At 41.8% G+C, this 14,656-nt stretch overlaps 1 protein-coding gene across 3 annotated transcripts in view; it reads right to left on the bottom strand.

Annotated features, from left to right (window-relative positions):
• The window catches only part of rnpepl1 (arginyl aminopeptidase like 1), a 74,668-nt gene extending 60,618 nt beyond the window's left edge, over positions 1-14,050 (bottom strand). Inside the window, exon 1 of one of the 3 annotated variants that reach the window (XM_072572413.1) lies at positions 13,179-14,050. In XM_072572413.1, the coding sequence (XP_072428514.1) occupies positions 13,179-13,628 (450 nt within the window). In that variant the 5' untranslated portion in view covers positions 13,629-14,050. The remainder of the gene's footprint in view (positions 1-13,178) is intronic. The other 2 variants (XM_072572416.1, XM_072572415.1) reach the window with 2 other exon arrangements.
• Between the last annotated feature and the right edge of the window lie 606 nt (positions 14,051-14,656).

Genomic DNA, 14,656 nt, shown 5'->3' on the forward strand with positions numbered 1-14,656 from the left:
TGACTTAATAGAGACATATAAGATAATCAGAGGGTTAGATAGGGTGGACAGGGAGAGCCTTTTTCCAAGAATGGTGACGGCAAGCACAAGGGGGCATAGCTTTAAATTGAGGAGTGATAGATATAGGACAGATGTCAGAGGTAGTTTCTTTACTCAGAGAGTAGTAAGGGTATGGAATGCTTTGCCTACAACGGTAGTAGATTCGCCAAATTTAAGTACACTTAAGTAGTCATTGAACAAGCATATGGACTTACATGGAATAGTGTAGGTTAGATGGCATGACAGGTCAGTGCAACATCGAGGGCCGAAGGGCCTGTACTGTGCTGTAATATTCTATGTTCTATATGTACCTATCCCAGGTTGCTGAGGGAGTCAAGAGAAGAAATAGCTGGGGCCCTGACTGATACCTTTGTGGCATCCTTAAATACAGGTAAGGTGCTGGAGGACTGGAGGGTTGCTGATGTTGTCCCCCTGTACAAGAAGGGTAGTAGGGATATTCCGGGTAACTACAGACCAGTAAACCTGATGTCGGTGGTGGGAAAGTTGCTGGAAAGGGTACTGAGGGATAGGATCTATTTATATTTAGAAAACAATGGGCTTATCAGTGATAGGCAACATGGTTTTGTGTGGGGGAGATCGTGCCGTACCAACTTAATAGAGTTCTCTGAGGAAGTGACCAAGTTAACAGATGAAGGAAGGGCTGTTGATGTCATATACAGAGACTTTAGTAAGGCGTTTGATAAGGCTCCCCATGGTAGACTAATGGAGAAAGTGAAGTCACATGGTGTGCAGGGTGTTCTAGCTATGTGGATAAAGAACTGGTTGAGCAACAGGAGACAGACAGTAGTAGTTGAAGGGATTTTCTCGAAATGGAGAAAGGTAACCAGTAGTGTTCCGTAGGGGTCAGTGTTGGGGCCACTGTTGTTTGTAATATACATAAATGATCTGGAAGAGGGCACTGTTGGTATGATCAACAAGTTTGCAGGTGACACGAGATTGGTGGAGGAGCAGAAAACATAAGGGATGTCAAAGAATACAGGAGGATATAGATAGACTGAAGAGTTGAGCGGAAAAGTGCAGATGGTTTTCAATCCAGAAAAATGTGAGGAGATGCATTTAGGCAAGATTAATTCTAGAGTGAATTATACAATGAACGGAAGAGCCTTGGGAAAAGTTGATGGGCAGAGAGATCTGGGAGTGCAAGTCCGTTGTACTCTGAAGGTTGCTGCACAGGTGGATAGAGTGATCAAGAAGGCATACAGAATGCTTGCCTTCATTGGATGGGATATTGAGTATAAGAGCTGGCAAGTCATGTTAAAATTGTACAGGACGTTGGTTCAGCCGCATTTGGAATACTGTGTACAGTTCTGGTCGCCACATTACCAAAATAATGTGGACACTTTTGGAGAGAGTGCAGAGAAAGTTTACGAGGATGTTGCCTGGTATGGAAGGTGCTAGCTATGAAGAGGGGTTGAGCAAGTTTTTATTTTCATTAGAAAAAAGAAGATTGGGGGGGGGAGAACTTGATTGAGGTTTACAAAATCATGAAGGGTATAGACTGGGTGGATAGAGACAAGCGTTTTCCCAGGGTGAAGGATTCCATAACAAGAGGTCATACTTTCAAGGTGAGAGGTGGAAAGTTTAAGGGGGATACACGCAGCAAGTACTTCACACAGAGGGTGGTGGGTGTCTGGAATGCGTTGCCAGCAGAGGTGGTAGAGGCAGGCATGGTAGATTCATTTAAGATGCATCTGGACAAATGCATGAGTAGGTGGGGAGCAGAGGGATACAGATGCTTAGGAATTGACCGACAGGTTTAGACAGTACATTTGGATCAGCTCAGGCTTGGAGGGCCGAAGGGCCTGTTCCTGGGCTGTAAAGTTTCTTGGTTCTTTAAAAAAAATCAAATTCCTGAGATAGCAGAAGCATGAATAAAGGCTTAGCAGCAGATGGGCTGATGCAGGATGATGGAAGTAAGCAGCCTTAGTGACGAAGGGGCAGGTCCATCAGTGGTGAACAGGATGCAGAGGTTATGGAAAAGAAGAAATTGGACATTTGGTCTCTTGAGCCTGCTCCACCATTTAAAAAGAACATGGCTGTTCTGATGGGTTCTGAATTCCACATTTGCATCTACCCTTGATAACCTTCAATTCCCCTGCCTAACAAAAATCTATCTTATTCTGTCTTAAAAATATTTAATTACCCTGCCCTACTGTTTTCTGTGGCAGTGTGTTCCAAAGTCACACAACTCTCAGAAGTAAAAACTCTCCTTGACTGTTCTAAAATGATGAAACAGTGTTCTCTTGTTCTGGACTGACCCATAACAGGAAGCATCCTCTTCACATCTATCTTGTTAAGACCATTCAGGATCTTATGAACATTAATCTCCTCACACTTCTAAACACTAGCAGACTGTCCAGTCTTTACTCAAAAGACACCCACTCATTCCAGGTATCAATCTAATAAAATCTCCTCTGAACTGCTGACAATGCATTTACATCCTTCCTTAAATAAGGTGTCCAAAACTACACATAGTATTCAAGATGTAGTCTCACCAATGTCTCGTTTAACTGAAGCTGAGCTTCCTTACATTTACGTTCGACTTCTCTCATAATAAAGGACAGTATCCCATTAGCCTTTCTGATTGCATGCTGTGTCTGCACATTCATTTTTGTCACATACACACTAGGACACCGAAATCCTTCCGCATTTCAGAATTCTGCAGTTGAGTGATACTGTTTGTTTTAATTTTTTCTGACAAAGTGAACATCTTCATATTTCCCACCTTATTTGTGATCTGCCACATCTTTGCCTGTTCACTCAACCTATTTAAATCCATCTGCAACTTCCTTATGTATTCTTCACAATGTACTTTCTTACCAATCTTGGCATCATCTGTGATGTTAGCTACCACACCTTCATTCCTCTTATCTAAGTCATCGATTTAAAAATTGTAAAAGGTTGGAAGGTCCAGCACAGACCCATTTGGGATGTCACTTGTCACATTCTGACAAAGACTCCTTACATGTACTGTTTTCTGCGAGCCAATTAGTCTTCGATCCATGCTGAAATGTTACCCTCTAAACCACAAATTTTTATTTTTCACAATAATTTTTGATGTGAACCTTTATCAGATGCTTACAGGGAATTCCAGCATATCACATCTGCAGACTTCCTTTCAACTATGACGTGTGTTAATCTTTTACAGAACTCCATTCTAATAAATGGGAAAAAGATGATTACTTTTAGACAAAACCATGCTGACTCTTTCTGATTACCTTTAGCTTTTCGAAGTGCACAGTCATATTCTCCTTAATGATCGATTCTCATACCTTCTCCATGACAGATGACAAATTAACTGGCCTATATTTCCATCTTTCTGCCTCCTTCCCTTCTTAAGAAGAGTGGCTACATTTATCATTTTCCAGATTGAGGGAACCTTGCCTAAGTATAGGAAATTTAAATAATAATATATCTACTACCTCATTAGCACCCTCTTTTAAGACCCAAGGATTAAATCCATCTGGGCCTGGAGATCTGTTACCTCACAATTCCATCAGTTTGATTAGCACCACTTTCCTTACGACTATTACTTCACTCAGTGTCTCAGATCCTTCTATCTCCTTACGGACTGCTGTTACTGGATTGCTTTTTGTATTTTCTATAGTAAAGACAGAAGCAATACAACTCTTCATTTCATCTGCCATTTCCTTATTATCTATTAACTCACCATCCTCACTCTCTAAAAAACCAATAATGGTGTTACTTACTCCTCCTTTCTAAATACCCTTAGAAACTCCAGCATCTATTTTTACATTCTAAGTTGGCTTCCTCCCTCTGAGATAATTAACTAATCTCATCACATTACATAATATCAAATCTCTTATGACCTGTTCTGTGATAGTTTCTTAGAGCAGCTTATTTTGGAACCAATCTCAAAAGCAGTCTACGAACTCCTTATCCAGGTGATGACTGCTGATCTGAATTTTCCAGTTTATATGTAGTTATCCATGGTTATGCTATCTCTTTACCACACACAACCAATATTTCTTCTTGTATGCTTGGTTACATAGTGGTTACTGTTAGGGCATCACTCCCACTGGGGACTTATTTCCCATACTATTGCTCATCTCTTACCAAACCGATTCTCCACCTTGATCTCTTGAACCAAGGTAATCTCTTACTATTATACAAATACCATCTTTATTAACAGGGCTACCCCTCCACGTGTACCAAATACTTTTTTAAAAATGTTATATGTCCTTCAAATTCAGGATCCAACCCCTGTCATCCTGAAGCCATTTCTTCATAATGACTATCCGATTGCATTTGCTTTCGTTCAGCCTCACATTAGCTCCTAAATCCTGAGCCAAAGCTGCTCAAACCTCAGTTGTGTCTTCAAATTATCTGGCCAAAGCATAGCTTGCAGTTGTGAAAAGGAGGGACCAAAGATAGATCCTTGAGAAATTCCGAAGGTGTGGGGCAGGAAGTGAAGCCATTCTGTAAGATTCTCTACTCTCAACTGGATCGATAAAATCAGAACCAACCAAGCATCTCAAGCAGATGTGGGTGATAACTCAGTATAATAAATTAGAATTTTTTTGATTACTTATTAACATTTCGAGCTGAAATGTGACAGATAGCTTTAAAATCTTTGCGTTTAAGTAGTACCCTTTACTAAATAAACTAGTTGCATAATAAAGAATTTAACGGTACTCTATGTTCTTAAATACAGGCAGACTAGAGAAGTAGCCCAGAGAATGAAGATTTTCATAAAAGGCAGTAGTAAGAAAGGATTATGGGTCATAAAGTCAAGAAGTGCAGGTTCATAGTTCCTTGAAAGTGGACTCGCAGGTAGATGGGATAGTGAAGGCGGCATTTAGTATGTTTTCCTTTGTTGGTCACAGCATTCAGTATAGAGGTTGGGAGGTCATGTTGCAGCTGTTCAAGACATTGGTTAGGCCACTTTTGAAATATTGTATGTAATTCTGGTCTCCCTGATATAGGAAGGATAATGTGAAACTTGCAAGGGTTCGGAAAAGATATTCAAGGATGCTGGAGGGTTTCAGCTACAGGAAGAGGCTATTTTCCCTGGAGTATCGGAGGCTGAGGGGTGACCGTATAGAGGGTTATAAAATCATGAGGGGCATGGATAGGATAAATAGACAAAGTCTTTTCCCCGGGGTGGGGGAGTCCAGAACTAAAGGGCATAAGTTTAGGATGAGAAGGAAAAGATTTAAAAGAGACCTAAGGGGCAATGTTTTCACACAGAGGGTGTTGTATGCATGGAATGAGCTGCCAGAAGAAGTGGTGAAGGCTGGTACAATTACAATATTTAAAAGACATCTGGATTAGTATTTGAATAGAAAGGGTTTAGAGGGATATGGGTGAAATGCTGGCAAATGGGACTAGATTAATTTAGGGTATCTGGTTGGCATGGACAAGTTGGACTGAAGGGTCTGTTTCCATGCTGTACTTCTTGATGACTCTATGACTTGAAGTAGAATTAGTATAGGTGGAGATTAGGAATAAAAACGGCCAGAAAGTGGAGAGAGTTTATTCTCAGCCCACTAATAGAAATTACATAATTGGAACAGTAACCATGAAATAATTGGGACATGTAACAAAGACAATGTGATAATTATGAGGAACCCCATTCTGTATATAGATTGGACAATTCAAATTGATAATGTAGTCCAGAATGAGAGTTTGTATAATGCTTTTATGACAATTCCTTTAACAGTTTTTAGCTTTATCCAGTTGATTCTGCAATTTTAGCAAATCAGAGTGTGATCAAAGTCAACACAGCTTTACAAGAGGGGAACTGTACTTGACAAATTTAGTAAAGTTTTTTTGAGAATTAAACTGGAAGGGTAGATAAAAGGGAGCTAATAGTGAAGTATAAATGGAAACCTAAAAAGGTCAGAAAAATCTAATTAAGAGTTTACGAAATTGGAGGCAGTATATTAGCAGGGTGAAGAACTGGTTAACAGAAAGCACAAAGTAGAGATAAATGGGGAATTTTCAAATTGGCAGATTGTAAAGTAGTCAGACAGCACAAGGATCAGTTCCGTTCCTCAACAATCTACAAACGATATATATTACTTACACATAGGCACGAGGAGCAATATATCTAAGTTTACCGATGACATAAATTTAGGTGGGAATGAATTCTGTTGGGAAAATTTAAAATTGGGCGCAATAGATGTAGAAAGATTACATAAATGGACAACAAGTTGACAATGGAGTAACATGTGGAGACTTCAGATTATTTCCTCCAGTTTTAAGAATCGAAAAGTAGATTTTTTTTTGCAATACATGAAACTTTCAAATGTTATTATTCAGAGAGCCTAGGCTACACACATACATGAAACACAAACACCCCAAGCAGGTACAATAAATAATTTGGAAGTCAAATGGCCTATTGGCTTTATTGAAAGGAAAGTAGTAGTACCTGAATATTGAAGTCCTGGTGCAAATGCCCAGGGTTGTAGATTGATCATATCAAAAGCACTACACGCAATACTTCCTCCATATCTAAGGAAGATATACTTCCTTGAAGGAGGTGTAACTAATGTTCACTAGGTCATGAAACCAATAAACTGGGTGAAACCGTTCATGCTGCACCTAACTGAGCAGTCCATAATGACATATCCAATCCATCTATTGCCTGTCCTCCATCCATAAGGCACTCTTCCGCAGTAAGATTTACCAAGCAGAAATCCTTTAGATCAAAGACTGGAAAAATACAGAATTTTAAAAATTCAGTTACTGGATGTGGCCAGCACTGGCTATGCCAGCATTTATTGCTCATCCCTATTTGCCTGTAGAAGGTGGTACTGAGATGCATCCCTAAACAATGTTGTCTTTAGGGTGTAGGACCACCCACAGTGCTCTTTAGAAGTGAGTTCCAGAATTTAGATCCAACAATGAAGGAATGGAGATATAGTTCCAAGTCAAGATAATGTGTGGATTGGAGGGTAACTTTCCCATTTGCTGTTCCTGTCTTCTAGATTATAGGTTTGGAAGGTGCTGTCAAAGAAGCCTGGGTAAGTCACTGTAGTGTGTCATGTAAATGGTACACATTGCTGCAATTGTGCAATGGTGGGAACTGGGAATGAATGTTTAAGGTGGTGAATGGGGTTCCAATCAAGTAGACGGCTTTGTCCTGGATGGTGTCAAGCTTCTTGAGTGTTATTGGGGCTGCAGTCATCCAGGTAAGAAGGGAATACTCAATGACACTCCTAATTGTGCCTTGTTGATGGTGAACAGGCTTCGGGGAATCAGGAGGCGAGCTGCTCGCATGAGTATTCCTAGCCTCCAACCTGATCTTGTAGCCACTGTGTTTGTGGTGAGTCCAGTTGAGTTTCTGATCAATGATAATCCCAGGATGTTGATAATGGGGGATTCAGTGGTAGTAGCACCATTGAATGTCAAGGGACAGCAATTAAATTGTCTCTTATTGGTGATGGTCATAGCCTATCACTTGTGTGGCACAAATATTACTTGCCAGTTGTTGGCCTAAGTCTGGATATTGCTTCAGTGTCTGAGGAGTTGCAAACATACCCACTTCTGACCTTAAGATGGAGGGAAGGTCATTCATGAAGCAGCTGAAGATGATTGGGCCTAGGACACTACCTTGAGGAACTCCTACAGCGATGTCCTGGAGCCGAGATGACTGACCTCCAACAACCATGACCATCCTCCTATGTGTCAGGTATGACTCTAGCCACCAGAGAGCATTCCCCCTTAAATCCATTGATTCCAGTTTTTCTAGGGATCCTTGACGCCACACTTGGTCAAAAGCATCCTTGAAATCAAAGGCTATCGCTCTCATCTCACCTCTGGAATTCAACTCTTTTGTCATGTTTGAACCAAGGCTGTTATGAGGTGAGGAGCTGAGTGGGCCTGGCGGAACCCAAACTGGGGGTCACTGAGCAGGTGCTACTTGATAGCACTATTGAATACACCTTCCATTACTTTATTGATGACTGAGAGTAGGCTAATGGGGCAGTAATTTGCCAGGTTGGATTTGTCCTTTTTTTTATGTATAGGACATACTGGGGCAATTCGGGTAGATACAAGGTGGGGTAGATGCCAGTGTTGTAATTGTACTGGAACAGCTTGGCTAGGGGAGTGATAAGTTCTGCAGCACAAGTCTTTAATAATATTGCTGGAATCTTGTCAGGGCTTGTAGCCTTTGCAGTATCCAGTGCCTCCAACCGTTTCTTGATATCACATGCAGGGACTTTAATTGGCTGAAGACTGGCATCTGTATTGCTGGGGACCACTGGAGTAGGCCGAGATGGATCATCTGCTTGGCACTTTTGGCTGAAGACTGCTGTGAAAGCTTCACCCTTATCTTTTGCACTGATGTGCTAAGCTCTTCCATCAATGAGAATGGGGATACTTGTGGAGTCTCCTTCAGTGAGTTGGTTAATTGTTCGCCACCATTCATGATGTAGCAGAACTGCAAAGCTTAGATCTGATTTGTTGGTTGTGAGATTGCTTAGTTCTGTCCATCACTTGCTTATGCTGCTTGGCATGCAAGTAGTCCTGTCTAGTGGCTTCATCTGGTTAACACCTCATCCTCAGGTATGCCTGGTGCCTGCATTCTCCATCGAACACATGAACTTCATGAACTTATTTAAAATGTCTTTTAACTGTCTTCTCTACAGACATCCACCACTTCCTCTGGAAGTTCATTCCACACACGAACCACTCGGTGTAAAAATAGTTGACCCTCACATCTTTTTTAAAATATATCTCCTCTCACATTAAAAATATGCCCCCTAGTCTTGAAATCCCCCACCCTAGGGAAAAGACACCTGCTATTCACTTTATCTATAAACCTCTACAAGGTCAAACTCCTACGGCTCCAGTGAAAAAATTCCAGCCTATCCAGCCTCTCCTTATAACTCAAACCTTCCATTCCTGGCAACATCCTGGTAAATCTCTTCTGAACCTTCTCTAGCTTAATAATATCCTTCCTATAAGAGGGAGACCAGTACTGGATGCAGTACTCCAGAGGTGGCCTCACCAACATCCTGTATAACCTCAACACAATGTCCCTACTCCTATACTCAAAAGGTTTGTGCTGTCAAGGCAAGCATGCTAAACGCCTTCTTAACCACCTCATCTATATGTGATGAAAACTTCAAAGAATTATGTTCCTGAACCCTCAGATCTCTTTGTCCTACAACACTACCCAAGACCCTAATTTTAATTGTATAAGTCTTGCCTTTGTTTGTTTTACCAAAATACCTTGCATTTATCCAAATTAAACTTCATCTGCCACTCTTTGGCCCATTCATACAATTGATCAAGATCTCTTTGTAATCTTAGATAACCATCTTCACTGTCCACTATATCACCAATCTTGGTAACCTCTGCTAACTTTCTATATTCTCAAAAATCATTTATATAAATGACAAACAAAAGTAGGCCCAGCACCGATCCAAGCAGAACACTGTTGGTCACAACCCTCCATCATCACGCTGTCTCCTGCCATTAACCAATTTTGTATCCAAATGGCAAGTTCACTCTAAATCTCATGGGATCTAACTTTACTAATTAGTCTACCATGTAGAACCTCGTCAAAGGCTTTATGAAAGTCTAAGTAAACAATGTCTACTGCTTTGCCCTAATCGATCCTCTTGGTTACTTCCTCAAAATAATTATCAAGTGTCTTTAAGACATGAGTCCCCTCATACAAAATCATGCTGCCTCATCATTCCTTGCCTCTCCAAATACATACAAATAAACCATAACATTTTATTTGCTTTCCTGATTATTTGCTGCACCTGCATACTAACCCCGTTTCATGCAGGAGGACACCCAAATTGCTTTGCATTTCAGAGCTCTACAACTTCTCACCATTTAGAGAATGCTTTTTTAAAATTGTAACAAAATGAATAAATTTCACACTTAACCACATAATACTGCATTTGGCAGATCTTTGCCCAATCAATTAATCCAACTATATCCCTTTGAAGGCTCCTTATGTCCTCTTCATAACTCCTATCTGTTTCTATATTTTCAGACAGTCACATCTGTGACAGGTAGATTAGTGAGGACAAGATCAAGCAGATTTTTACCACCTGGCAGATCCCTCATCACGTGTTGCAGACCCAGTCTTGCAACTATATCCTTTGGGTTTCAGACATCTCTGTCAGTAGTGTTGCCACTTTGGAGGATGAATATTGTAACCTCCACCCAGTGCATTGTGTGTCCCGCCACACTCAGTGCTTCCTCCAAGTTGTGTTCAACATTGAGGAATACTAATTCATCAATTCAGAGGGTAGGAATCAGCAGGAATTTTCCTTGTACATGTTTGACCTGATGCCATGACACTTCACAGAGTTCAGAATCAATGTTGAAGACTTCCAAGGCAACTTCTTCTCTGTATACAACTGTGTTCTCATCTCCTGACGTGTCTGGGGTATTGTCTGTCAGGTATGATTCTGTGATGGTGGTATGTGCGATATTGTTTGCAATGTTTGAATCTGTGAATCTGACTATATCGGCCTGTTCCTCATCTTGTTTATGGGACAGTATTCTCAATTTTGACACTGGACACCAAGATGGGAAAGGAGGACTTTGTAAAGTTGATAGTGCTGTGTTTGCTGTTTTCATTTCTCGTACACAATCTGATGCTGAGTGATATTTCTTTAGACTTTGCAACAGTTTGATAAAATCAAGTATGCTGATATACCATTGCAGTGGGCAATTAAGAGTAAACCACATTGTTGTGGGTCTGGAGTCACATGCAGACCGAGACAGGTGAAAGATACCACAGGTGATTTGGTGATTGAAGAAAACCTGTTTAATTGTGTGTAAGAATGCTTCTAAATATAATAAAAGTAAATCAGATCCCATAAATGACATTAGTGAATCAGATACATTTTTATGACAATTGACAGTAGTTAGTTGGATTATTACACAGTGATATTACCACTAGGCCACTATCTCCCCACTAACCATTTCCTTGTAGCAAAAGTCATTTGATAAATGGGAGGCTTTGAAGCTGCAGAATGGGATAGGCCTTGCTAAACAGCCTCAGCCAACCTCTACAGTTGGGCCTCAGTCAGTACAACCCTCTTGTGCACACGCGCGCACACACACACACACACAGATGTGCTGCACATTACTAAGAAGTGTCTCCTCTGCAGATAAGTGGCAGAATAATCACCTTAAACTCAACAAATGGAGAAGTTATCGCTTGGTCCTGGGATTTGCATTTACTAAATAAACCAATTTGATTGTCTCCTGGGATTAGAAAGGCTCGGTACATCAGGCCTATAATTTGTGGACTTTAGAAGAAATGGGGGGGGGTGATCGCTTTGGCTGAAACTCTACTCATTGAGGATTTGATAAGAATTACACTGCACATTTATTGCATTTTAATTTAAATTAATAGCTCAATGTGTCAGCCATCTTGCATCGAGAAAAGTGATCAAAGGGCTTACAAATTAAGAAGAAGTTATCCCCATTCAAATCTTTAAAAGCATGTTAAAAAGTAGGTAAAAGATTTCTTTAAGTTACCAGGGCATGATATATTAATTTGACAGTACACAATGTTCCTGCTAAACTCACACAAAGTCATGATTAGTGGCCGCTACAAGTGTACTGGTGTTTAGCGTTTGCAGTCAAGATTAGAGTGGTGCTGGAGAAGCACAGCAGGTCAGGTAACATGCTGATGAAGGGCATTTGCCCGAAATGTCGATTTTCCTGCTCCTTGGATGCTGCCTGACCTGTTGTGCTTTTCCAGCACTACTCTAATCTTGACTCTGACCTCCAGCATCTGCAGTCCTTACTTTCGCCTAGTTTATTTTAGCATTTGCAGCTTGCCCAAAGAAAGTGGAAGATATAAATGTTTGCCAAGTTTTGGGCACTGAATTTCATACATCAAGACCCTGGACACAGTACAGAAGGGATTTCCTATGATGATACCAAGTCTATGAAACCAAAGTGTGAAACTAAGGATCTTTCCACTGAAATTGCTAAGGTAAGAGACAATTTGATAGTAGTATGTAAAAATGTCTCAAATTTGAAAAGTAAGTAAAGAAAAGCTATTTTCACAGTTCAGGAGGTAATGACTGGAGGGCATAACTGTAAGAGCACTGCAAAAAGACAAAAAGGAAAAGTTGTAAGTTATTTAATGTGTTGGTAATACGGAACGTTGGGGTCAGTTTAACTCAGTTGGCCAGATGGTTGGTATATGAAGCAGTGTAATGCCAACAGCATGGGTTCAATTCCCATCACCGGCTGAGGTTGCCAAGAACAACTCTCCTCCTCAACTTCTCTTCTTGCCTGAGGTATGGTGGCCCTCAGGTTAAATCACCACCAGTCTTCTCTCTAATGAGAATGCAACCATATGATCTACTAAGACTATGACAACTCACACACATTAAGTGGCATCTTAGAAATAGCACTGGAAGTAGTATCTACGAAGAATTGATAAGGTTTGGAAATGTAAAACATTAAAGGAATCTGATGAAGGTGAATAACATTTTCTGACAGTCCTGACAGGATGTTACAGCTTCAACTGACCTGACTCTGCGTGCTGACAGTTGGGTTTGAATTTGTTGCTCTACACTTATTATGTCAATTATCATAACAAATAATAATGCAATCTCATGGTCTCTTGTACAATGACAATTAGAATTAATGAAATCACAGTTGTCTTTGTACAGTGTCCCAATGCAGAATTCTATCATAAGCTGTAAGCTTTACACTCTAAAGGTCAAAGGTCACACAAAATTGATTCCAGCTGGGGCTGAATTCATTTATTTCATTCTTTCTGAATCACACACAGAATTTACGCCTGACTAAATGCTTAAATCCAAATTTTTCCCCAACTACTCTGCTCTGTCTCTCAACTTCACCTCAGGATACTACAGCACCTGCAGAAAAGTAAGGCTGAGCAGGAAACATGGAGACTTCTGAAGTTATCCAAACCGAGACACAGGGTGAAGTCAATCGTACAGTAAAACAAGTCAGCCTTAAATCTTGTAACTCTTTTCGGGCTGCGATTTATAATTTACACAGTTAAGCTGTAATGCCATAAGTGCATGAAAATGTTCAGTACTTTAACACCCTCCATGGGTCTGACAAGGTGGGGGGGTGAGTTTCTGTTTAAAAGCGTCCAACCTGAAGAAGTTGGAAGGAGGACTTACCGCCGGCCCATCGGCTGTAGTGTACCTGATGATGATCTGAAAGTTGCTGAGGGGTTTGATGGCAGCCGGCAGGTTTATCACGAGAGAGGCGCCGTACTCGGTGAAAGGGTCCAGGCGGTGACTCAGGGGCCAGCTGTTCTCGCCCGAGCTGCACCGACATTTGGCGCTGACCGAGCGGATGTGCAGCGACTGGTGCGAGTCCAGCACCAGGCTCCGGGTGTCGGGCTGCAGGCACACCAAGTCCAGCACCTCCACCGCCCGGATCTCCCGGCTCGGGAAGTTAATGTCCAACTCCAGGTGGAAATGCTGGATCTGGAAACGCTGGAAGTTGGAGGCGGACGCGATGTCGACGGGGCAGTCCCGGGACGAATTCAACCCCTCGCTCTTGGCGGAGCCGGTCACAACTTTCCGGCAGCAGCAGAAAGTTGGCCGCTCGAAGGCAGCAGCCATGGTCCAGCCAGAGGAATACAAACAAGAAGGGAACAAAAACAGAGAGGCGGCGGGGGATGGGGATTGGGGGGGAATTAAAATATAATAAATCACCAAAGTCAAACTCAGGAACACGGAAAAGATGGCGTCGATCAACCCAACTACGTGAAATCCATCAGATCCCGAGGTCTCGGAGACAAAAACAAAAACCCCACAGCCGTGAAGAGAAGCAGCAGAAGGCTCTGAGGGACAAAAACAGGCAGCTCGAGCGCCGGCAAAAAACAGGAAGTAAAGGCTCGCGGCTGAGAGACTGCAACTGGCGGGGCAACAACTGGAGGGCGCCAGAGAGGCAGCAGGGCTGCCTGGGCCTGGGACAGGCCAAGCTATGCCCAGGCCAGGGAAGGGCAGAGGCCAGCAAGGTCAAGAACCACCCAGCAGGCCGACCTTTTCAGAGGAGAACATGGTAGAGCTTCAACAGTTGATCACCATGAACCGGGCGGATCAGTTGAAGGGTAGAGCTGAGGGTTTTGTTGGCTCTCTGTTGTCTCCTAGTGTTGGTCGTCATGATTTGGAGATGCCGGCGTTGGACTGGAGTGTACAAAGCACAACCACCTGATGAAGGAGCAGCGCTCCGAAAGCTAGTGCTTCCAATTAAACCTGTTGGACTATAACCTGGTGTTGTGTGATTTTTAACAATGTTGGTCATGTCAGTGTTTGAAAAGGTGGGCTGATAATTGGTGGCCATGACACGTATAGCTGTTCTTTAGCTTTTGCAGCTCGCCCAAACACATTTGAAGCTTAGACCACAGCTTTTAAGAAAATGTGTCTATCGCCAAAGAATTTTCTCAGGTGTGCCTGGTCAAATATGATCTTAGGATGCAAATGACTGGCGGTGTTGGAGACACAGCTTTGCCCAGAACTGAATGCAAAAGTTCTGAACAGTATAGTTCAACCTGCAATAGTGAGATTGTGGAATTTGTGATAGTAGTATGACTAAAGAGACCAAAGTTGAAAATTGGGGCATTTTTGAAAAGGCTAAGGATGGTACA

Source organism: Chiloscyllium punctatum, chromosome 6 (assembly GCF_047496795.1).
Source record: "Chiloscyllium punctatum isolate Juve2018m chromosome 6, sChiPun1.3, whole genome shotgun sequence".
In the NCBI taxonomy this organism is placed as follows: Eukaryota; Metazoa; Chordata; class Chondrichthyes; order Orectolobiformes; family Hemiscylliidae; genus Chiloscyllium; species Chiloscyllium punctatum.